Here is a 25920-nt window from a genome sequence, read left to right as displayed (position 1 = left end):
CACAAAATCACTGCAAATTAATACAGAATTGTATCAGATTTGAGGTGAGGGGTGGAGAGGGGAGGTGAGGGGTGGAGAGGGGTGGTGAGGGGTGGTGAGGGGTGGAGAGGGGTGGAGAGGGGTGGAGAGGGGTGGTGAGGGGTTGAGAGGGGTGGTGAGGGGTGGAGAGGGGAGGTGAGGGGTGGAGAGGGGTGGTGAGGGGTGGAGAGGGGAGGTGAGGGTTTGTTCTAAAAAATTGAAAATGGATGAAGATCATTGTCTCAATTGTGACCCTGTATGATTGTGCCTTTTCTTCAATAAAAAAACATTGGAGAAAAAAAAGAAATATATATATATAATATGTGTCCTCGAGTTCTGCCCTAAGCTTCCTGTAGGGTCTCCAGTTCTACCCTAAGCTTCCTGTAGGGTCTCCAGTTCTACCCTAAGCTTCCTGTAGGGTCTCCAGAATATAAACATGGCTTCAGATGTGGATTCTGCTGCTGTGAAGAAAGACACAAAGGATCCTGAGATGATAAACTCAAGAGAACAAAAACCCCCTGAGCTGAGAGTCCACTGACATCTAGTGTCAGATCAGGGAACTGAGATAACACACTGAGTCTGACCCTGCAGGGCACACACACACACACACACACACACACACACACACACACACACACACACACTCACACACACACACACACACACACACACACACACACACACACACACACACACACACACACACACACACACACACACACACACACACACAGAGGAGAGGTCAGTGTGTGATATCCGAGAGATGGCAAAAGTACACACATCCTGTACTGAAGTAGAAGTACACATCCTTTACTCAAGTAGAAGTACAGATACTCGTGTTTAAAAATACTCTGGTGAAAGTAGAAGTACTGACTAAACTTCTTTACTCAAGTAAAAGTAAAGAGGGCTTTGAAATGTACTTAAGTAAAAAGTACCCATAACTAGCAGCTGTTTTAAAGAGTACCTGACCTCCCTTTATATTAATAGAACAATAATGTCATTGTTAGCTAATGAATGTTTCCATGCTGAACAACGGCAACATGACAACGTTTTCATTGGTCCCTCTTCTTTAGAGAAGACCAGGAAATGATGGATACACGGATCGTGTTCAAATCAATAGGCACGCAATGACTCTAAATAATAATGATCACGCCACCAAACACACATTCAAACTAAAGGAACCAGCCTGTTTGGAAAATGTGAGAAGTAGAAAGTACAGGTATTTGTGTTCAACATGTAAGAAGTAGAAAGTACAGGTATTTGTGTTCAACATGTAAGAAGTAGAAAGTACAGGTATTTGTGTTCAACATGTAAGAAGTAGAAAGTACAGGTATTTGTGTTCAAAATGTAAGAAGTAGAAAGTACAGGTATTTGGGTTCAACATGTAAGAAGTAGAAAGTACAGGTATTTGTGTTCAACATGTAAGAAGTAGAAAGTACAGCTATTTGAGTTCAACATGTAAGAAGTAGAAAGTACAGGTATTTGTGTTCAACATGTAAGAAGTAGAAAGTACAGGTATTTGGGTTCAACATGTAAGAAGTAGAAAGTACAGGTATTTGGGTTCAACATGTAAGAAGTAGAAAGTACAGGTATTTGGGTTCAACGTGTAAGAAGTAGAAAGTACAGGTATTTGTGTTCAACATGTAAGAAGTAGAAAGTACAGGTATTTGTGTTCAACATGTAAGAAGTAGAAAGTACAGGTATTTGTGTTCAAAATGTAAGAAGTAGAAAGTACAGGTATTTGTGTTCAACATGTAAGAAGTAGAAAGTACAGGTATTTGTGTTCAAAATGTAAGAAGTAGAAAGTACAGGTATTTGTGTTCAACATGTAAGAAGTAGAAAGTACAGGTATTTGTGTTCAACATGTAAGAAGTAGAAAGTACAGGTATTTGGGTTCAAAATGTAAGAAGTCAAAGTAAAAAGTGGTCAGAAAAATAAGTAGTGGAGTAAAGTACTGATACCAGAAAAATGTACTGAAGTACAGTAACAAAGTATTTGTACTCCACTACTTCCCACCTCTGATGACCTTGACTGATCAGACAAGTGGAAGTGCAGCGTTTTGAATGAAAGCCATCCATGTTGTGTGTCTGCTCTCCGCTGTAATGACTTGAGGGATGATGGGGAGGAGAAGCAGAACCATTTGTCTCTGCAGAAGTCTCATGTCCTCCAGGCACAGTCTGTTCCTGCTGAAACACCAGAAGTGGGTCAGTCTGTCTGAGATGTGAGACATGAGATCAGAGAAATACAACATATAGAGAGAGTAGAATATAGAATATTGCAGCGTCACATCTGAAAGTTATTTAATTTGTCCTAATGTATATGTTTTGTGTGGAGTATATTAGGGTAAAGTATTGTGCAGTATAGTATAGTATATTGTAGTATAGTATGGAGTAGTATAGTGTAGTATCGTGTAGTGTAGTGTAGTATAGAATAGTATAGTGTAGTGTATAGTAACGTATAGTATATTGTAGTATAGTATAGTAACATATAGTATATTGTAGTATAGTATAGTAACGTATAGTATATTGTAGTATAGTAACGTATAGTATATTGTAGTATAGTATATTGTAGTATAGTAACGTATAGTATATTGTAGTATAGTATGGAGTAGTGTAGTATATTGTAGTATAGTATGGAGTAGTATAGTATGGAGTAGTATAGTGTATTGTATTGTAGTATATTATAGTATAGAATAGTATAGTATATTATACAGTATAGTATAGTATAGTATATTATACAGTATAGTATAGTATAGTATACAGTAAAGTATAGTATAGTGTAGTATCGTCTATTGTAGTAAAGTATAGTATAGTATACAGTATAGTATAGTGTAGTATAGTATAGTATCGTGTATTGTAGTATAGAATAGTATAGTATACAGTATAGTATAGTGTAGTATAGTATCATATAGTGTAGTATAGTATAGTATAGTGTAGTATCGTGTATTGTAGTATAGAATAGTATAGTATACAGTATAGTATAGTGTAGTATAGTATAGTATAGTGTAGTATCGTGTATTGTAGTATTGTGTATTGTAGTATAGAATAGTATAGTATACAGTATAGTATAGTGTAGTACAGTATAGTATAGTGTAGTACATTATAGTATACAGTATAGTATAGTGTAGTACAGTATAGTATAGTGTAGTACATTATAGTACACAGTATAGTATAGTATACAGTATAGTGTAGTATAGTATAGTGTAGTATAGTATAGTGTAGTATAGTGTAGTATCGTGTATTGTAGTATAGTATAGTGTAGTATTGTGTAGTACAGTATAGTATAGTATAGTACAGTGGTTCTCAACTGGTGGGTCGCGACCCAAAAGTGGGTCGCGGACCCGTTTCGAGTGGGTCGCGGATGTGTGAGTGAAGAAAAAAAAGTTGAAATTTTTTTTTTTTTTTTTTCTTCTTTTTTGGGGAAAAACTCAAACTTTTATTTTGAAGGCCCGATTTTCTTCTCAGAGTGTACCAGAATGCGTAGTTTATGTTAGTATTTCTAAAAATCTCCTGGGGGAGAATCCCCCAGACCCCCCTGCTGGGGTTGGGTTTCAGCATGTGTGCCTTTTTATATAGTTCAGCTTTGATTCCATCATCTCATTAAACCTTTTTTAAAAGCATACTTTAGTTCTGTGAAGGGATATAAGGGATATATGCACTGTACTTCACTTTTATTAATATTGTATGCTCAAAAGCGTATATATTACAGCACGATATTTTGTTGAATAGATTTGAGTGCTTCAAAATGTTGGGTCGCGATGTATTGACCAAGTAAAAAGTGGGTCCCGAGGCCTGACCAGTTGAGAACCACTGGTATAGTATACAGTATAGTATAGTGTAGTATTGTATAGTCAAAATAAACTCCATCCTGTTTCATGTGATCTTTGTTATTTATTGTGGGCATTATTATAAAAAGAGAAGCATCTAGAGGACCAGATGTGTACTAACCCATGGCGGTTACATAGGGACCAGATGTGTACTAACCCATGGTGGTTACATAGGGACCAGATGTGTACTAACCCATGGCGGTTACATAGGGACCAGATGTGTACTAACCCATGGTGGTTACATAGGGACCAGATGTGTACTAACCCATGGTGGTTACATAGACCCCATAAAATGCAGTATTTACTCGTGTTTGACTCGTGATTGATCAATGATACGGTGCCAAAATGATATAAATGAGGTGATAAATGTGTGGTGGGAAACTCAGACCGTGAAATATGAACTAATGAATTGCTGCTTTTGGTCTTTTGATTGGAGTTGGTGACAATAGTCAAATATAAACAGTCAATGTGTTTATCCTTAAAAAATGCTGCCAACACAACAATTCATCAGGAATATGAATTCATTTTAATATCCTGTCATTCTACCTGAAGCATAACTTTATTCCTAATACTTTAAGAACACTTTGCTGATTTCGTTCTTTTCCTTTAAGTGAATGCAAGGTATTTGATTATAATGGAGTGAAAAACCACCGCCGTCCACAGAAAACAAATCAATCAAAACACTTTTCAATAGAAGTAACTGTCTAAATCCTGCAGAAGTACGGACATATTGTGACAGCTTTATTTTCGCCTTATGTCTCCACCAGATTTCCACTTTCTATCAAATCTAATTATAGAGAAAGCAGCATATGCACTTCTTCAAATATTGTTTTAAAACACATTTTTCCATCCTGACAAGCACGAGTGAGAAGCACCAAGCCCAAAAGGAGAATGCATTTAAAGACTCCATATTGAGCAATAACGAGCAGACACACATCAACGCATTCACACACACACACACACACACACACACACACACACACACACACACACACACACACACACACACACACACACACACACACACACACACACACACACTCACTCTCCATCATAGGATGTGACACCTGACGGCCCATTAGTTCCCAAAGTGCTATTCTATTCTATGAATTGCTCTCCTTATAGAATATTTAGACGCTGTGTGTTCCCCTCCGCTTGTCAACATGCGATGCATTATTCATGTTAATGTGCCATTATTTGTGTGATGTAACGTAGCTTTTCCCTGCACCCAAAAACACATCCAGCGTGACCTTTGACCTGTGCTACGCTTCGTATATAATGCTACTGGGGGAGAGGACATTTACTGAGACGTTATTGTGCAATTAAAATGTGAGCTTACTAAAAGCAAAGCGACAGTGAAGATAATAAAAGATGTGAGGTTTGAACACAGCTTTTGGCGTCTCCAACACCTGCTTCTGAGAAAGATAGAGAATTTTACCAGCTTTTAATTATGCAATTATAAAGTTATGCCTGTATTTCAGATAGAAGTGATGTATCCGGACTGAATTTAAGGGAGATATGACACAAGGGAGAAAAGAGAGGGAATGTGATTTAACATGCCTTTAGTGCAATTAAAAGATAAGTCAATGCATGCCTGCGTTTGAGATAGAATGACACACATGATTTTGAGTTTTAATAAGCCTTTTGTAAATCTGTAAGGTATGCTTTGGTTTGAGATAATTAGAATACACTTTTAACAAGCCAAAATATACATCATATATTGGGAATATATGCTTGTTTGCTTTCATTTCTTTGCAGATATTTAGAAGAGAATTTCAGTAGCACTTTTATAAGCTACTAAGCTAGCAGCCGCTAAGCCTAGCATTAAAGATTAGCAACAAAATAACCAAGTAGCCTAGTGTAAAATCACACACACACATCTTTGCTGTTAAACTACTGTTTCTGTGCAGATTAAACCATTAAACAAATATAACATATTAGGAGTTTGAGAAGGGCTCGTAGGTTTCCAGTTGTTACGCTAAGCTAAGCTAAGCTAACTAGCTGCTCCGGCTATTTATCTATTTTACAGACACAAGAGTAGTATTGATCTTCTCTCGTAACTCTTGCCAAAGTATTGCTCAACAAGATAAACGACCTGTTTTTATTGCCCTTTCCTGATTTACTTTCAGGGTCAATTCTCCAATATTTACCCCCGATTTATGACGAAATGTCACACTTTGAAATGTTCCTTTTCGTTATTACAACCGGCTTCAAGCTCTGTAGTTACACCCCCGAAATCATGTCCAATCCTATTCAGTCAATGAGAGATAGAGGAAGAAATTGAGGGTACTAAGAGAAAGAAATACTAAGAATAATTCATTTTCTTTTGGTTAGCTTTAAAGGAAAGTGCGTTATGAATAAAACAAAACTGGGAGTCACAGTGACGAGGATCAGGATCAAGAAGGCAGGGTCAAAAACTGGATCAAATGAAGAATATTAGTTCATGCCAGAGGGATGAATTACTGTGTTTTCAAGAATTAAAAGTCACATTTACACTGAACATACATGTACCTTTTTTCCAAGATGGACTGTGCCAACTGTCACTAAGTGTTTTCCAGTGCATTCTGGGATTAGACAGGTGCAAGAAAATGTAAAAATAAAGCTGTCTTCTCAGTCATCAAATCTAAATATTGTGGCTTTCCCCTTTCTGTTTGACGAGCCAATAAACGGAAAGCTCTTCACAGCTAATTAACATGATGGCTTTGGATGTTCCCCTGGATTGACAGTGGTTTTATGGGCGGGTGTGGGATGATGCTCAGGTTGTTTTGAAGATATCAGGCAGCACAATGCATAATTTATCACAGCAAAGGATAACCGTCCCCATGCTGGTGAATAAAGGGAGTAATAAGGGCAGCAAGGCGTGCAGCTGAACTGACAGATAATGCTTTACAACTGCTTCTAAATAGAGTGGATAAAAAAAACCTGTTTGCACATCATCTTAAAGGGAAGTGTAATTATCTTACAGCCAATCAACACCTAGCACTCACTTCCTGTGTGTGACCTTGCTGGACTCGTAACCATGGAAATGTCTTTCTCTCTTTGATAGAGCGCGGAAACATGCGTGTGTGTGTGTGTGTGTGTGTGTGTGTGTGTGTGTGTGTGTGTGTGTGTGTGTGTGTGTGTGTGTGTGTGTGTGTGTGTGTGTGTGTGTGTGTGTGTGTGTGTGTGTGTGTGTGTGTGTGTGTGTGTGTGTGTGTGTGTGTGTGTGTGTGTGTGTGTGTGTGTGTGTGTGTGTGTGTAGGGGGGAGATGATGGATAAACAAGACCAGTTTTACATGTCTTTCTTTCACAAGGGCACCCTGGAAACAGACTTATCCCGCCTTTAATGGTTTACCATACTGTGTCCAAATTACAAATATGATGAACCACCCACACACACACACGCACACACACACACACACACACACACACACACACACACACACACACACACACACGCTTATTCTGCCTGTTACCAAATGTCCCTTTCAGACACACAGATTGGAAATGACAGTATTTGTTTTTCGTTTCATTTGGGACGTGCTATGACAGTCTGCATGAATAAATAATGTATATTCAGGAAACACTGAAATATTTACAGAATACATATCTGACTCACGGTGTGTGTGTGTGTGTGTGTGTGTGTGTGTGTGTGTGTGTGTGTGGTGTGTGTGTGTGTGTGTGTGTGTGTGTGTGTGTGCGTGCGTGCGTGCGTGCGTGCGTGCGTGCGTGTGTGTGTGTGTGTGTGTGTGTGTGTGTGTGTGTGTGTGTGTGTGTGTGTGTGTGTGTGTGTGTGTGTGTGTGTGTGTGTGTGTGTGTGTGTGTAGCTGAGTTACCGCTTACAGAGGTAGATTTTACTCAAGTGAGGAATACTTGTATACTTCTCAGACTTACCTTTAAAATTATAAAAAGGTTTGTTTTTACTTCTGTCAAAGTCCAATTATCTTGCATCTGCATTTAAGTTAAAAAGAGCAATTTCAATTTCTTTTAAAATGCATATACAAAGGCAATAACATCAAAAACACAAAGAAATTAACGACAAAATAAAAAACTCATGGTAATAAATACAGTATGTAGCTAAAAAATCTCATCAAATCTGACCCCACATTCAATATCTGGATTTATAAATGACTAAAATAACCATTTTGAAACTGTGCGTCCTGGATTTTGAGGTTTCTACCAAATTGCCCATTGTTAATTAGGGTTTTTTAAATGGTAGTGTTTCTCTACCCGCTGTAAGGCTCTAAGGACAGAGGCTGTAAATTGCTGTGGAGATTTTAAAGCTCTGAGACACATTTTTAATATTGGCCGATTTGAATAACATTTTACAAGTTGAGCTGGACACTAAGTCAAACTATACTGCAAACGTCTGTACCAAAACATGCTCAATATAGAGTGGAAAATAACATGAATGTGTTTCCAATCACAAGCCAGGATAACCCTGATTGCATTAACCGGGGTATTTTCTAAATCTTCCAGAACAGAAAACGTATTCAGGTGTTTTCACAGGACTCCTTGTGAGGAGTAAACTCACTTTGTGGCCTTTTATCTGCCATCATTTCTGTAAGACTTCCACAAAACGTTGAGATGGCAAAAGTACACACATCCTTTACTCAAGTAGAAGTACAGATACTCGTGTTTAAAAATACTCTGGTGAAAGTAGAAGTACTGACTAAACTCACACGGAGAAACACTCCAGCTTCATATCTGCTTCCACAGCAGACGAGATGTTTCAGTATCAGCAGTCTCACAGGCCCACACACACACACACACACACACACACACACACACACACACACACACACACATACACACACACACACACACACACACACACACACACACACTGGGATGGATGTGTCTGCCAATCAGCCGACAGACTGTGTGTTTCTCTTCCATAACAGTGTGACTCACACTCTTTGGAGCTTTTGCAGTCAGCAGAGATGGCAAAAGTACACACATCCTTTACTCAAGTAGAAGTACAGATACTCGTGTTTAAAAGTACTGACTAAACTTCTTTACTCAAGTAAAAGTAAAGAGGCTTTGAAATGTACTTCAGTAAAAAGTACCCATAACTAGCAGCTGTTTTAAAGAGTACCTGACCTCCCTTTATATTAATAGAACAATAATGTCATTGTTAGCTAATGAATGTTTCCATGCTGAACAACGGCAACATGACAACGTTTTCATTGGTCCCTCTTCTTTAGAGAAGACCAGGAAATGATGGATACACGGATCGTGTTCAAATCAATAGGCACGCAATGACTCTAAATAATAATGATCACGCCACCAAACACACATTCAAACTAAAGGAACCAGCCTGTTTGGAAAATGTGAGAAGTAGAAAGTACAGGTATTTGTGTTCAACATGTAAGAAGTAGAAAGTACAGGTATTTGTGTTCAACATGTAAGAAGTAGAAAGTACAGGTATTTGTGTTCAAAATGTAAGAAGTAGAAAGTACAGGTATTTGTGTTCAAAATGTAAGAAGTAGAAAGTACAGGTATTTGTGTTCAACATGTAAGAAGTAGAAAGTACAGGTATTTGTGTTCAACATGTAAGAAGTAGAAAGTACAGGTATTTGAGTTTAAAATGTAAGAAGTAGAAAGTACAGGTATTTGTGTTCAAAATGTAAGAAGTAGAAAGTACAGGTATTTGTGTTCAACATGTAAGAAGTAGAAAGTACAGGTATTTGTGTTCAAAATGTAAGAAGTAGAAAGTACAGGTATTTGTGTTCAACATGTAAGAAGTAGAAAGTACAGGTATTTGTGTTCAACATGTAAGAAGTAGAAAGTACAGGTATTTGAGTTTAAAATGTAAGAAGTAGAAAGTACAGGTATTTGTGTTCAACATGTAAGAAGTAGAAAGTACAGGTATTTGTGTTCAACATGTAAGAAGTAAAAGTAAAAAGTGGCCAGAAAAATTGGCGTAAAGTACTGATACCAGAAAAATGTACTTAAGTACAGTAACGAAGTATTTGTACTCCACTACTTCGCACCTCTGGTTAAAACAGTACCTGAGTTGATACTTAGAGGTAGTTTGCAGAGAGAAGAGTTCAAGCAGAGGTCAGTCAAGAAAAGTTTGAACCAATCTTAAAGCACCTTTGGCCAAAAGCCCTTCAGACTAACTTCAGAAGGATAATATCTCGACAGGTGCTCAATGTGCCGGGGGGGGGAAGGGTTCAAACAGATCATCCCAGCTGAAAAACTGACAGTTCTAGACTATCAGAAGGTTATAAATACATAGGCAGTGCTAATCTGGCTTTCATATAATACCACTAAATATCCCTTTAGGCGGGTATAGTGACTCGAGTGACTAATGCTTTAATCTCCATATAGACACGTACTTCCTAAACTTTGAAATATTTCATTCAATATATGCATAGATACATTAACCCTAGTTACAAAAGGAAAATACATAGTTTTATATTTTACAGTTTTGGGTATACTGACTTTTTGATTATTTTTTTATATATGTTTTTTTTACTTTTTTATTGCATTGTGTATTTACATTTCATATTTTTTCACTTCAATTTTTGAATATATGTATTTTTTGTATTTTATATGGTGCAACTGTCATAAAACTGAATTTGCCCGTGTGATTAATAAAGTATTTTTGATTGATTGATTCATATTTCCTTTGATTGACATCCTAATTATCTCACAGTAGGTGTTTTAATGATGTAAGAATTTCCCCCGATGAGCTGCTGGATGTCTTTCTGTTCACATGTCCAATAAAATGACAATACATTTAAACAAATACACATTTCCTGTCCTATTTTGTAGAGGAAAAGGATGACAAACTAAGGAGTAAAGGCCATTTTGACTCAATCTGGAACCACCTATATATTTTTAATTTAATTCACTAATAGCTTCTACTACATGTCATACGTAGGGTTAAATCATCATCAGACATTATTACTAAACTACGTACATGAATAAAACGCTTTAAATCACCTCTTTGATAAAGGTTAAGTGCAGTGGTGGAAAGTAACTAAGTACATTTACTTATTTAAGTACACATTTGAGGAAGTATTTTCATTTTATACTACTTTCTTCTCCACTACATTTTGGAAAGCAAATATTGTACTTTTTACTCCATTTAACTACACATCTATTTACTTTATAAATTCAGATTTTGACACGAAATACTTAGGAACAACTTTTGAAATGTGATTATTTGGAATAAAAGTGTACTTTTACTCTTAAGATAAGATAAGATAAGATAGGACTTTATTTCTCCCGAAGGACATTGTTGTGGCAGAGTTACAAAAATACAATAAACATGGCAGCATGATAATAAAACTGGGCAGTAAAAAGAGCAATTAAATAACTACAGGACACATAGACGGTCACATAATTAATGTAAATATTAACAGTATTTAGTAGTGCAACAAAAACGTAGTGGCAGATACGTAATTGCACATTATTATAGAACATTATTAATAAATAGTAAAGTACATTTTCCTAATCGTACTTAAAACACTTTTATTTAAGTACCATTCTCCATGCAGCACCTATTTGTACAGTTTTGTATTAGTATATTTGTTCAGTGTTAACAGACAGATGTCATGTCTTATCTACAGGTATTTTTTACCGCGCATGCTCAGTGTGTCTCCGGTTGATTCCCATCAGAGCTGGAGATCACCGGTCCGACAGCACATGGATCCCCGGTGAAAAGAGCCAGAACTCCGGCCAAGGGGTAAGCCAGAATCCGTGTAAAAGCTCCGTGGGTTTAAGTGATAAAAAGGGGGTGTTTTTAGTCAGGAAAAGGGAAACAGAGAAAGTGAACCGTGTAGATAAAGCGCGCGAGGCTGCATGGCCGCGATGACTCACCTGTTAGTTCATCTGTGAGGGGAAAATCAAACAGAGCTTTTTAATTGTTGTGGAAGGATATGAAGCAAATGGGGTTTTCTTTTTCATAAGTCTGGATAAAGTAGAGTGAAGAAAGCCTGTTGCATTTCCGGGCTTTTTCAGGATCCATTAGACAACAAACAGGTTGATTTAGCCTTTTTATATATATAAAACATGAAATCTATGTGAAGTTAACTTGCTTCCAAAGTGGAAGTTAGGGCAGACTCCATGGACAGCTCTCTGGTTTAAGAGACTTTATGGGACTCAAAGCTTAGACTAAGTGCATTAAAACGATCATAAAACCATATCTAAATCCTTTAAAATCATTAATCTCATTAAACCAATGAGTTTCACACTTAATCCATCATTACGAGCGCAAAGTATATTGTCAGTCACCTGTCAATGCTCCACATATGAGTTTATAAGCATAATGCATATTTAACAGCTTCAAGTTCTGACTTACTTGACTTAAATACAATTATTAATACCATTGTGTGAAGGTACTTTAGTTGAGTAAAAGTCCATTTTCAATACTACTTAAAGGTAAAAGTACAACAAAGTATTATCAGCAAATGTAACTTTAAGTCAAAGATCTAAACTAAAGAGTTTGTTTTGCATTAAGATGACTGTCATTGTTCTGTATAATACACATATTATAGCAGTATTTTCCTGATATATCTTCTTCTGTGGGAGTTTTTTTTAGACTAAATTACATAATTTGAGGGGTCATACGATGAGTAACGGGGTAGATAATAATGGTTCTGTTACACAAATTGCTTTAAATATACATTATTAAAATGAACCTTGTTTTTTTAAGTGTGTAAGAATGTGCATGTGGGTCTTTTTCGGGCTCAAGCAACTAAGTTAAGTCCCGTGAGCATCTTAAAGTGAAAATATCTCTGAGTTTAGATGCTAACGGCTACGAGAAGCCACAAGGCACTGCTTTATTACGAAGGCTAACAAGCCAAAAGTGTTGGGAAACCACTTGTTTAATATTTAACAATGTGTTGTATGTTATACATTTATCATATGTGTCTAAATGTAACAGTAAAGGACTCTCTCACTAATCAGTGCGCACACATAATGACCTAAAGTCTCCATTTGAAATATGTAAGTTATGGACTTTCCTCGTTTTCCTGTGAATTCAAACCTCTAATTGCGTTGACATTCACCATGAAAACAACCCGAAGGTCAGGTCCTTCAACATGAAGAAAAACACACACAAATCACATTGATTTCACTATGCAATTAGGTTTATAATGAATGAAGCTTGGCCACGTTCAGCATTTTGAATCAGACAGTAGAAAGTGTTAATCAATAAGGTAAAAGCATGCATTTGCAGCAGGAAATGTAACCGAAATGGAAGAGTTTGTTGTTATGTTTTCTTCTTGTTCTGTAAACACTTTGGGCTGCTTTGTGCATGAAAGGTGCTTTACAAATAACGTGTATTATTATTATTATTATTATTATTATTATTATTATTATTATTATTATTATTATTATTATTATTATTATTATTATTATTATTATCTTAGATCAGGGATGTGAGCTTGCAAAGAATAAAATACGTTTATTATACGGTTACATGCCGCATAAACAACATGTCCCACAATGCATCTCATTTTGTGATAAGCTCACTGAAGAGACTTGCAGTTATTTGCAATTATTTGCCCTAGACTTCTGCTTTCAGACGTAGTTAATTATAAAGTTATTACCCTATCTGATAATAATCCAATACAGAGGCAATAATGTAGTATAATACATTATTTTATATATATTATACATTTATATATGTATATTTATATAGTCTTAAAGGTACACACTGGGATCAGCCAATAAGAGAAAGCGTTTGAAGGCAGAGAATGAAAGAAATCCATCAAACCTCCTCTGGAGAAACACAACATGTGTGCATGTGAGGGAGAATTCTTCTGTGACTCATCTGTGGGAGGAAAGAGAGCCACTTCAGGGCCTTCAATCTGTCACACGCTATATAACAACAACAACAATAACGGGGGGAAACCTCACGACACAGGGCAGGATTTACAACCAGCGTGAGGAGCGATGGAGGTTTTTATTGAGGGGAATCCATATTCTGCAGATAAACAGTGTTTGTTTTACAGCCCAGCTCGACACACACACATCACTCATTGTGAATACTCTGAATATGTATTACCTACAAACAGTTCATAATATCACAATAGTTCAGACTGCACCATCATTCAGTGAGGAAACCGTTGGTTTTATTCAAGCACAAAAAAGAATGGTCCATTTCAGAATAATATATATGATATGTTTTATAATGATTGATCATGAAAGTGTTCTCAAAGCTGGTAAAGGTGCAGCTAGTTTGAATGACTTTGTATACTGCAGGGTAGCTTCCACTCCAGGTGGAACTAAAGTCTGATTTAACACTTGATTATATTTCTAGGGCTGTCAAGTTAACGTGTTAATAACGCGTTAACGTAAAAAGAAATTAACGCCACTAATTATTTTAACGTGATTAACGCATGTGTATTTTTTGTCCTCGGCCGCCCCGTAGTTTCAGAGCGCATCGAGTTTAAAATACCATCTACAAGCTGATGCTGACAGCCCCGCTCCTGCCGCCCGCTTGTGGCAGACCACACTTCCACGCTCACCGGCAGGCCCGGACTGGCCATCGGGAGGACCGGGAGGGTGTGTGTATGGGTGGCGCGAGCGAAGCACACCTTACGCGTTGTTGTTGTTAGCATCTGGTGCTAGCTAGCTGCGCTAACGGATATAAGGAGCTGTTTCAATGAAAACAGAGGAGCGACATTTCGCCGACAACTGCGCCGAGCACTTGACTTTATGCAGGTAGCCAGACAGTGGGACATTGTACGAAAAGTCAGCACACTCAGCACGGATAGTACGCGCTACATGATTGCAGCGTCCAGGCAGCTCCCATTCGAGCATATATGCCTTGAGCTGCACATAGCTCCAACGATCCATCACAGTGTCTCCACACACACACACACACACACACACACACACACACACACACACACACACACACACACACACACACACACACACACTTTATTGTATGAGAGAGGTTCCAGGTTGAATTGAGGTGAATATTTGTAATGTTCAGAGGTTGTTGTGTTTAATATTCATGAGAATATTTGTCATTGTTCAAATGATAATAAACAAACATATAAAGCATAGTTGTCCACTCATATGTTGATAAGAGTATTAAAAACTTGAAAAATATCCCTCTAAGGTACATTTAGAACAGATAAAAAATGTGCGATTAATTTGCGATTAATCGCGATTAACTATTTTAATCGACTGACAGCCCTATATATTTCACATCATTCATCCACATCTGGAAAGTAACTAAAGGTATTAAATACATGTAGTGGAGTAGAAGTACAAAGTAGCATAAAAGGGAGATACTCAAGTAAAGTACAAGTACCTCTAAATTATACTTTAGTACAGTACTTGAGTAAATGTACTTAGTTACTTCCCACCTCTGATTATGTTCATTATTGATACTCAGGTGCTGAGGAGGCTTGGCTGTGTGACGGACGCACAGTTTGAGGATCTGTTCAACAAGGTGAGAACTTTTATTTTAATTTTTCATGTGCCTCAGGAGCAGAGGCGGAAGAAGTACTCAGATGTTGTACTTCAGAAAAAGTAGAAGTACTCAGATGTTGTACTTCAGAAAAAGTAGAAGTACTCAGATCATGTACTTTAGTAGAAGTACCAGAGTGTAGGAATACTCTGTTACAAGTACAAGTCTTTCATTCAAAATGTTACTCAAGTAAAAGTATAAGCATCAACATATAGTTAAAGTACCAAAAGTAAAAAAGTATTTTATAGGTTTTATTGTGTTCCTTTATTTTTCTGTGTGGGATCATTATTTATGTTATTGTATTTTATTGTTATTATCATACCTATCTTACCTCCTTGTGTCCCTTGAACTGTTATATTATGCCTTTATGCTGCATGTCTGCAAAAAGGTTTATTTTTGTTAAATTTGGAAGTTCACCTGTAAAAAGTCAATTGTTAACTGTTTTGGACAAATAAAGATACTCAGAATTTTTCTTCATTTTTTTTATTAACAAAAACATGACACCAGAAAAGCCATAACCCCAAAACCAGAATCACACTGGCCTGAACACAAAATGATACGACTGATCCCTGATAAACTCAAACACTTAAATATATCAGCAGGCCAACTGACCAAACTTTAAATAAACAGTTTTACATATTTCTGGGGAAATCCTCCAGTTCTCTCTTTAATGGTTAACCTGGCTAACAACCCTCTGAGAAGCCTTCACCGGAAACTGTTTGGGAAAAAGGAACAGACACTAAAAAACGACTTAGCAGAAAGGTCTGCAAAATTAAGCAAATAAGTAAATGTCGTCATCACCATCACCATCAATATCACCATCATCACCATCAATATCACCATCAATATCACCATCATCATCATCACGATCACCATCAATATCACCATCATCACCATCAATATCACCATCAATATCACCATCATCATCACCATCAATATCACCATCATCATCATCACCATCAATATCACCATCAATATCATCATCACCATCAATATCACCATCATCACCATCAATATCACCATCAATATCACCATCACCATCATCATCACCATCATCATCATCTATATCTGTTGTTCTACAGTCACAGAGACCTTCACAGGTAACACCTTAAGTGGGTCTACACGCATATTGCCAATGTATGGAAACATCTTCTCAGTGAAAGTGTGTGTGAAGGTGTGTATGTGTGTGTTAGTGTCAGGATCAGAGAACGACAGCTTTCTTCCTTTCCAGTCCAGATTCACTCTGACCCTCTGGAGCTCCTTCTGCAGGCTGAGAGGAGTTTCTGGACGTGATGGTGAATCTGCTGAGTATTTACCTTCAATAGACTTTATTCTCCATAATCCAGACCGTATGTGTCCCTTCCTCTCGACAGACTCTGCTAACACACCCAGTCTCCAGTCTATACTGTCTCCAACCTGGACATCCCAGCTGTGAGTCCCTGAGTTAAAGCCCTCAGAGCCCAGGACAGAGTTGTAACCACCAAACCTCTCTGGATTATCCGGAAGTTCCTCCTCTCCTCCTTGTCTCACACTGGTCAGATCTTCAGACAGGATGAGGTCTGGATCAGCAGTGTTTGGGTCCAGGATGAGAGGAGAGTAGGACACCATGTCCTTCATCTTGCTCCAGATGTTGAAGCTGAGGTTGCCCAGATGTTTGGCCTGGTCTATCAGAGCTCCTGAGGGCAGCTGTGGATCCTCCAGCAGGGGGCGCTGCAGCCTCTCCACTGCAGCCTTGTAGTTGTGCAGGAAGGAGACGTCTTCAGCTCTCAGCTCCTCCTCTGTGGCTCTGACTATGTGTGAAAGAGCTGCTATCTCTCTGCTCACAGCATCCATCTTCTCCATCATCCTCCTCTTCTGCTCCTCTTCCTCCCTCAGTGCAGCCATCCTGGCCTCCTCTTCCTCTTCTAGAAACTGGTGAAGCTTCTTAAACTGCTTCTTAATCTGCGTCTCTGTGCGTCGAGCCTGGACCTTCATGTGTTCTGCTGTTTGATCAAACTTCACTTTAACTTCTTCAAAAGTCTCTAACTTCTTCTTGAAGGGCTGCAGAGGTTCCTGAAGCTCCTTCTTGTGTTGTCGTGCAGCTTCATCGATGGGTCTGAATCTGTGGTCGGTGTGTTTATCTGAATCTCTGCAGACGAGACACACTGGCTGCTGATGGTCCAGACAGAAGAGTTTGAGTTTCTCATTGTGCAGACTGCAGAAAGCCTCTGGAGATCTCTGACTTCTCTCCTGTAGGAAACTCTCACACAGGTTCTTTAAAGACAAGTTAGAGATAAGTTCATTCTCTGAAGATCTCTTACAAAGTGGACACTCTTTGATGACTTTCTCCGTCCACCAGTTCTGCAGACAGTCTCTACAGAAGCTGTGGCTGCATGACAGGACGACAGGATCTTTAAAGATGTCTTTGCAGACAGTACAGCAGAAATCTTCCTCTAATCTGGAAGCCATGTTGTCTGTGAGTGAAGCAGTAAACTCAGCAGCAGCCGCTCCCTGTTCCCTGAGACTTCCTCTCACTTTGAGTCTTTGTTCTAGTCAAACTCTCAGTGTGTGGATTCAGCAGCTGCTTGAAGTGGAAGGTATTCCAGTATTCCCTCCTGTGGACGTCCTCTCAGTGGAAGAGTTGTGTTTGTTGTAAAGTTGAATCTTAAAGTCCGTGTGTGTATGGGTGTGTATGGGTGTGTGTGTGTGTGTGTGTGTGTGTGTGTGTGTGTGTGTCACTCTCTCAGCGAGGCAGAATAACAACTTGTATCCTGGTTTGTCTCAGGTGACACAAATGACTCATGCGTTTTGAATGAAACTCAACCTGATGTCGTGAGGACCAACTATCGCCTGACTCGCTGAGACGACACTGTGACTACCCGATTTGCATCTCTACCCGATTTGCATCTCTGCCCGATTTGCATTGCGCATGCAAGATGGTCCACCATATTTAATATGGACACTTGGATAGGACACTTGACACAGTGGCGTTTGGCAAAGCAGAAAAAGAAAACTCTAAAAACCCGACAACATCTGAACGAGAGATGAGTTATTGTTCTTCTCTATTATTAACTCCTTTTAGTGGGTTAAATACATTTTTAGAATAAGTGAGAAATGGATGTAACTTCTGTTAGACAGCTATCATACTGAAAAAATATTTACTGTGAATGTATGCAAAAATGTATGGCATTAATAATTTATATCTAATTACATTAGCCGCGTTCACACCAAGTACTTTCCTGTACTTAGTTCCGGCACTAAGAGCCCTGGCGCTTTTAACCCCAGGGCACTTAGTACAGATCGCGTTCACACCGGAGTACTTTTCCCTGAGGGAAGATTACAAGTACAGTAGGTGGCGGTAAGCACCTTAAAGTTGTTTGCAATCCGCTACAAAACAAGAGAAGAAGAAAAACTTCCCGCGTATACTGTCTGTTGTTTACCTTCCAACCTCAGACATGATGGAGATGGAGTCGACTGGAGTTGTGCTGTTTGTGCTCATGTTATACAGCTTTGTAACTTCGTTAATGCGACCAGAGCCTGAGCCTATTAGGCGTCCGACAAAAATCCGGAGCCGCCACACGTCGAATGCTATAATCGCAAAGTTTCTTCAGCATCAAAGGCAGTTCAAAAGCTTTAGGAAAAGGATTGGCCGACGGAAAGCACACATGACTGCCATGTTTCACCGTAGGATGGCTGATACAGGATCTGTTTAATCGCCATGTCGGTTTTCTTTATTGCACTCTCAAGACATAACATTAAATAGAAACATTGTCAATATAAAATAAAGTGTCAGTTGTACTATATAATAACAGTAATAATAATATAAAATAAACTGTCCCAGCTGTAGGGAGTCTCAGCAGCAAACCCACCTTTATTATATATCTTCCTGAGACCCACTGCATCCGTCTGCCATAAACACTATGCAAACATACATGTTAGTTTTGGCCCATAGTGGACTCCATGTTGTGTTGTGTGAAATGGGGGGGAATTAAAAGTTTAGGTCAAATAATATTTAAAATGATATAAATTATCATATTTGTGTATGTGCCCCTGCCATTCCCCCACAAGGTTGCAACATTGATGATAAATAAATGACAAATAAAGCTTTGCCAGTTTATAACCGATGAAACATGATGGTATCAGAATAATCACTTACATGTGATGTATAGGATGCTACACAGGTCACTAAAGATAAAGTGTCAGGAGAAATAAGCTTAATCGCCATGTCGGTTTTCTTTATTGCACTCTCAAGACATAACATTAAATAGAACAATTTTAAATGTAAATAAAGTGTCAGTTGTACATGTCAGTAAACATTATATATAAAATAAAGTCATAACAGTAATAACAATATAAAATAAACTGTCCCAGGTGTAGGGATATTCTCAGCAGCATACACACCTTAGTGCAACGTTGTGTGTCGTGTGTCAGTATTTACATTTACAAAAACTATACCAAATAAACTGTTATTAAATGCAGTTTGTCGCTCATCCTGCCGCTGCGCCGACGCTTCCTCATGGCGCAGCGCCCACACTTCATCCTGGTGCTGCTGGCGCTCCATCTGCTGCTTGAACACTTCTGCCTGGCGCTCCATCGAGGTGAGCATCTTGTCCTCCGTTTCCTGGGCCTTGGTGAACAGCACCATCTGATCTCCACGCAGCGACTCATTCACCACGGCACGCCGGTCCTCCAACGCCTGGGCGGTGTCAAAGAAATTCGCATCCCGTGTCCACTTTCCTAAGAGGGGAAAATAAGCAAGATACAAGATACTAGGAATGTTTTTTTTTTGTATTTTCACAAATAGAATTAAGGTTTCACAAATCTGAAACTGTGTTCTAAAGAATCTTTTGACTCTCTGGGATAATCCAGTCCAGATTTGATGAGTCTAGGTATAGTGGTTTTAGATCAGGACCTGGTCTAATGTGGTCTACATGTAAAAAAAGCACTGAAATCTCCCTTTTTTGTATTTTCACAAATAGAATTAAGGTTTCACAAATCTGAAACTGTGTTATAAAGAATGTTTAGACCCTCTGGGATAATCCAGTCCAAATAAATCGGCTATGCAGCGATTTAAGAGGTTCAAACACGGAGGATTGTTCCTTTTTGAAGAGTGCTTCATGTATGCTTGAACTTTGTTTAATGTTGTTGAGGCAAGTTAAACATAAAATATGATGAATATTATGAAATAAACATGATTGTGAACATCAGTTCGATGCGTAACGTTCTTTCAAGACAAAGTTACAGTGTGTGTACCTTTGCGTTTGGTTGCTGGTAAGGAGGACGAGCTAGCGCTGTGATCTAGAATGCAAAGCTCGCTTGTTTCCAATCCCGAGAGTTGTCCATCCTCGCCTGAAACACACGATTAGTTCCATGAGTTAGTGAAGCAAATTACAGAAACACTGCACAGTTATTCACAAGTCAAAACGTTTTCAGAGCGGCCGAGAATATCTAGCTAGCTAGATGTAGCTAGCTCGGAGCCTAGCATGGCTAGCTTGATATACTGAGCAAATAAAAGTACATCTGAGACCATTATTGTGCAGATTAAAACCCCAGTGCATGTAGTTGATTTTACCTTCGTCGTGGTAGTCATCGTTGGCCACTGAATCCGCCGTTTGTAGTCCTGCCTGAGTTTCTTTATTTTTAGCCGGTGGGGCTGTGCACAATTCCCAGGTCGAGTGAAAGCTACCGAACTGGCTTCAGTAGCATTCCCTGGGTCGCGTCCTCTGCGTAGATCTCCAGAAGCGCCGACACCTCCTCATCATTTCTTGATGCTTGCCATAACTGCTTTCAAAAACAAACACAACGCACGGAGCGTTGTGTTTTTGTAGCGAGGAAAAACAATGGCGTCTCCACACAACATTTTCAGAGTTGTACGGGCGTGGTTTGCAATTCGCCCAGCCAATCAGCACTGGGGCACTTTTGGAGCACTTTTCACCCACAGAAAAGTACGCTCTCTGAGCTGGCTCTAAAAATGGGGGTAAAAGTACCCGAGATTAAGTACGATTGTTGGTGTGAACGCGACATAAGGGGTACTCACGGAACTAAAACGCGAAAAGTACGGTGAAAGTACTCCGGTGTGAACGCGGCTATTAACTATGAATGTCTTTCATTTTATTTCAAATAAAATAACATAAAATATATTCCATAAAAAAGTTGATTCAAGAACAAATCTCTGTTATTAGATCAGTATTTTTCTTATATGACAATTATTGCTAAATGTGAAAGGTCTCTACCAGCTTTGGAATTATATATATATATATATATATATATATATATATATATATATATATATATATATATATATATATATATTTATATATATATATATATATATATATATATATATATATATATATATATATAAATCGGGCACCCGTTTAAGTTTAAGACTCGCCCATGCGCAATGCAAATTGGGCAACCATCTAGACCAGGGGTGGGGAACCTCCGGCCCCCGGGTCGTATACGGCCCGCGAGACCATTTGGTACGGCCCTCGAGGTAATTTATAAACACACGCAAAAAAGAAAATAAATCAAGAAATTTAGACTGCAAAAAAATTAAACAAGCGAGTGCCTGTTTTTCCTGGCCAAGGTCAGGGTCCTTGAACACAACACGAGCCTAACGTGTCATCACGTGGTATATGTCTGGTCTGACAGGGGTGCAGTTCTGACGGAGAGCACCAGAGCGCCGCTCCGGCACTTCCAGAAATGTCAGTACCCATAAGGAGCAGGCGCGCCGGATTCATTTTAGAAGTGGGGGGGGCCAAAAAAGTGCGTGTGTATGGCCCAATCCCAAACCACGCCTATGGAGCTAATTTCATGCCATAACTCCACAAACAAACTAAACAGGTTTTACAAATGCCTCATGATTCACTAACAAACACAATGTGGTTTGCAAATACAAAACTCTCCTCAAGCTTTCTTAATGTGCCCAGAGGTGTTCCTCAAGGCTCGGTCTTGGGACCAACCCTTTTTACTATTTATATAAATTATGTGGGTAAAAGCATTGATGCCTCTGTACATCTATATGCAGATGATACTGTTGTGTACTGTTGTGCTAGCACTGTTGCCCTTTGAACGTCTGCAGTCTGCTTTTGACACTTTTCAGTCACATCTGTTCCACCTTAGGTTGGTGTTAAACTCAGATAAGACAAAAGTCATGTTGTTTTCCAATAAGAAAAGGTTACCAACTGTTCTTCCCTGCATCATGTCTGCACAGCATAACCCCATTGAAGCTGTTAACACCTACAGATACTTAGGCATCACTATAGATGAAAATCTCTGCTTCAAACAGCATATTGACAATCTCTTAAGGAAATTGAAATTAAAACTGGGATTCTTTTTTAGAAATAAGGCCTGCTTCTCCACAAGTGCGAGGAAACGGCTTGTAGCTGCCACATTTTTGCCGCTCTTGGACTACGGGGATGTTGTGTACATGAACGCCTCAGCTCACTCACTTCATCTGCTGGACGCTGTCTACCATGGGGCTCTGAGGTTCATAACAAACTGTAAACCCCTCACACACCATTGCACGCTGTACTCTTTAGTCAACTGGACATCATTATCAATGCGCAGATCACTGCACTGGTACAAACTCATCTATACCGCTATGCTTGGACTGCTGCCCCTCTACATATCCACTTACATATCACACAAACAGTACAGCTATAGCCTACGATCTCAAAATGACTTCACTCTGTCCGTCCCCTCAGTTCGCACGGTGCTTGGAAAAAAAGCCATATCATACTCTGCCCCCTCGACCTGGAACACACTTCAGCAGGAACTTAAGCTGACCACTTTGATACCCATCACGGATTTTAAACTAATTAAAAAAGCTGGAGAAATCATCTGTGGGTGTTTGCACCTGCTTTATCTGACTACTGTATGGATTTCAATTAACACTTTTTTCGATGTTTTATTTGAGTGTTGCCTCTGTGTTTAGTGTTCTGTCTGTCTGTAACTTTGTGTGGTAGTGTTACCACTGACAGGTCTCTCTTGGAAATGAGACCTTGTGTCTCAATGAGATACACCTGTATAAATAAAGGCTAAAAAAACAAAAAAAAAACACCATCTACAAACTAATGCATTTAGTTTTGCAAAGAAAAAACGTATCTATCAAATAAACACATACCATTTTTCTAATAAATCATGTTTCAGAGACAAATTCAGCATAGGTTTTACAAGTACACACATTTTTTTACAACTACAACACTTCTTTTTACAAGTACAAAACTTTTTCTTCTCACGGCGGAATATTACTGCCAAAAGTCACGTGACTGAGTCACGTGACTTTTGGCAGTAATATTCCGCCGTGGTTGTGCTCATACACACTCACACATGCTCACTCACACATGCTCCACGGCAGCACTACTGAGTCCATTGGGAAGGTGGGAGGTTGAGCAGAGCATGGAACAGCTCTTGCCAGCCTGATCATGACAGCGGTGTTTCTAGCGATCCAGCGATCTGAATTTAGCGATCACAACGAAAACAGCCAACACGTATATTGAGCCCAGAAAATGAATGTTCTTAGGGCTGTAAATATAATAAGCCTTTGTCTAAAATGGACAACATTGTAACTAAGGAGATTTAAACTATACAGTGATTCTGCACTCGGTCAATCAGCTGCTCTTCATTTTCTTTCCTGCTATATTCAATGAGTGATACAAATATTTTTTACCATACGTTCTGAATAAAACTGATACTGTTGGACTCGGTACAAGTTGACTGCTACCAGAAATAAAAGGAAGTACTTTACTGTGTACTTTGTGAGTAATCCTCTGTCAGAGTCCCCTCCATAGTACATAATGCAGGTTTTTTGCTATCTTTGATGAATGATAAAAATAAAATGTTACCATTAGTTCTTAATAAGCGTTAAAAAACATTTCTTCCTGAGACTGATATTGTTGGACAGAGTATTTTAAGAGGATGGTAGACATGATATCAGCAATACTTCCAGTCAGTACTCCGGCAGCAGCATTTTCACACCTTGGAAAGTCTTTAGAGTCTGGAATGGATAGCTGGTCACAAATATCCTTCAGCAAAGTGACACACTCTGTCACATGGTTGCCCTCTTATGATGCTGCTGTCTTTTAATATATAATTATTCCTCTGCCGCTAGTTCGTTCCTCGCAGATTCTTCAGTCTCATCAGCCTCATCCTTCCATCAGTCCCAGTCAACGCCTCCAGCACACTTCCAGTATCTGACTCCATATGATATTGTCCTGATGCTGTAAGGGTGATGCCCCATGATCACAAAATGACCCCTCTAGAGTGCCAAGGACCTCATATTATGTCTGTCATTAATGTTACATCACCCATTATAACAATTTGCTTTCCTTTTTTCTCTACTCTTAACTGAATAGTCCTGTCTTTAAGTATAATACAATGTAAAGTCCTTTTCCTGCACCATTTTAAGGCTTCATAACAGGCATGTTTACTGTATGTGTTTGGAGAAATGACACAATCAATGGCCCAGAATTGTACTTTATAAACTATGAATCTTGTGGTGCTTGAAGAAATACAGACGGGTTAAGCCGGACAGGTTATATATATATATATATATATATATATATATATATGCCTTTTTTGGAGCCATTTTTTTCAATATTTATTAATTAAATTTATTAGTTATTTAAACAAACCACTATCTGAGGATAATACAAGCAACCATAAAACACCCTTTATCTAGAGAGCCGTTGAAGCCCATGAAGAATTTATCCTTCCACAAATCTTTTCAACTGCTGTATTAATAAAGTTGCCACGTGTTTTCAAATTCAAGTTAAGGCACTATCTGTGTAAAACATTACAAATATTCTTCATTTGCAGTATTTTAAAAATGTTCAGAAAGACTGCATCAATTATATACTATATATATTATATATAAATATATATATATAATATCAATATTGTTATTAACTTAACAAAAATTGGTTAATTGCCATGGATGTGGTGTTTGATATAGTTTACGTTCAATTTTAACTATTTTAGGCAGAAAAACGTATATTGACGAAACCTTTTTTAATAATTTACTATAATTTAGAAAGGTTTTTGTGAGAAATCATTTCAAAAGTAAACTTATTTTTCATTTTATATTTCAATTTGAAATGTTTGCACACAACATTATTAATTTATACATTTTTATAAACATTTTAAATTATGAATCCATTAATTTGATTGTATTTCCTTGAGGCTGGGGAAGATATCCAGCATGTGGTTCAACATGTAATACAAGTAAGTATATGTACAACATGGAAAAGTAAATAAAATAAGTTTAATTGGAGGATGGAGGACACAATCAAACACTCTATAATTTAGCTCTGACCTTCACAAAAACATTTTGTTGAATTGGACACATTTTTCCAAGCTCTATTGACAGACATGCAATGACTGGGACTGATGGAAGAATCTGAGAGGAATGAACTAGGAGCAGAGAAATAATCATATTTAAAAGACAGCAGCCCCATAAGAGGCCAACAAGAGTCACAAGGGTGTGTCACTTTGCTGAAGGATATTTGTGACCAGCTATCCAGGCCAGACTCTAAAGACTTTCCAAGGGGTAAAAATGCTGCTGCTGGAGTACTGACTGGAAGTATTGCTGATATCATGTCATATCCTCTTAAAGTACTCTGTCGAACAATATCAGTCTCATAAGAAAGGTGTTTTAACGCTTATTCAAAAT

General features: G+C 38.4%; 2 protein-coding genes across 2 annotated transcripts in view; one reads left to right on the top strand and one right to left on the bottom strand.

Annotated features, from left to right (window-relative positions):
• The first annotated feature begins 11458 nt into the window (after positions 1-11458).
• LOC117482882 (neurensin-1-like) overlaps positions 11459-25920 on the top strand; it is a 34029-nt gene continuing 19567 nt past the window's right edge. The window contains exon 1 of the mRNA XM_034131119.1: positions 11459-11522. The gene's annotated coding sequence lies outside the window, so the exon portion shown is untranslated. The remainder of the gene's footprint in view (positions 11523-25920) is intronic.
• LOC117482881 (tripartite motif-containing protein 35-like) lies at positions 16278-17930 on the bottom strand. The gene has a single exon (XM_034131118.1). It carries the CDS (start codon positions 17712-17714, stop codon positions 16329-16331), a length of 1386 nt encoding a protein of 461 aa, XP_033987009.1. The 5' UTR covers positions 17715-17930; the 3' UTR covers positions 16278-16328.

This window comes from Trematomus bernacchii, unplaced genomic scaffold (genome assembly GCF_902827165.1).
Source record: "Trematomus bernacchii unplaced genomic scaffold, fTreBer1.1, whole genome shotgun sequence".
Taxonomy (NCBI): domain Eukaryota; kingdom Metazoa; phylum Chordata; class Actinopteri; order Perciformes; family Nototheniidae; genus Trematomus; species Trematomus bernacchii.
The sequence above is the reverse complement of the archived record's forward strand: the minus strand, read 5'-3'. Positions and strand labels throughout refer to the sequence as shown.

Coding starts and splice junctions, on each gene's coding strand:
- LOC117482881 (XM_034131118.1), bottom strand. CDS start 17,714: ATGGCTTCCAGATTAGAGGAAGATTTCTGCTGTACTGTCTGCAAAGAC.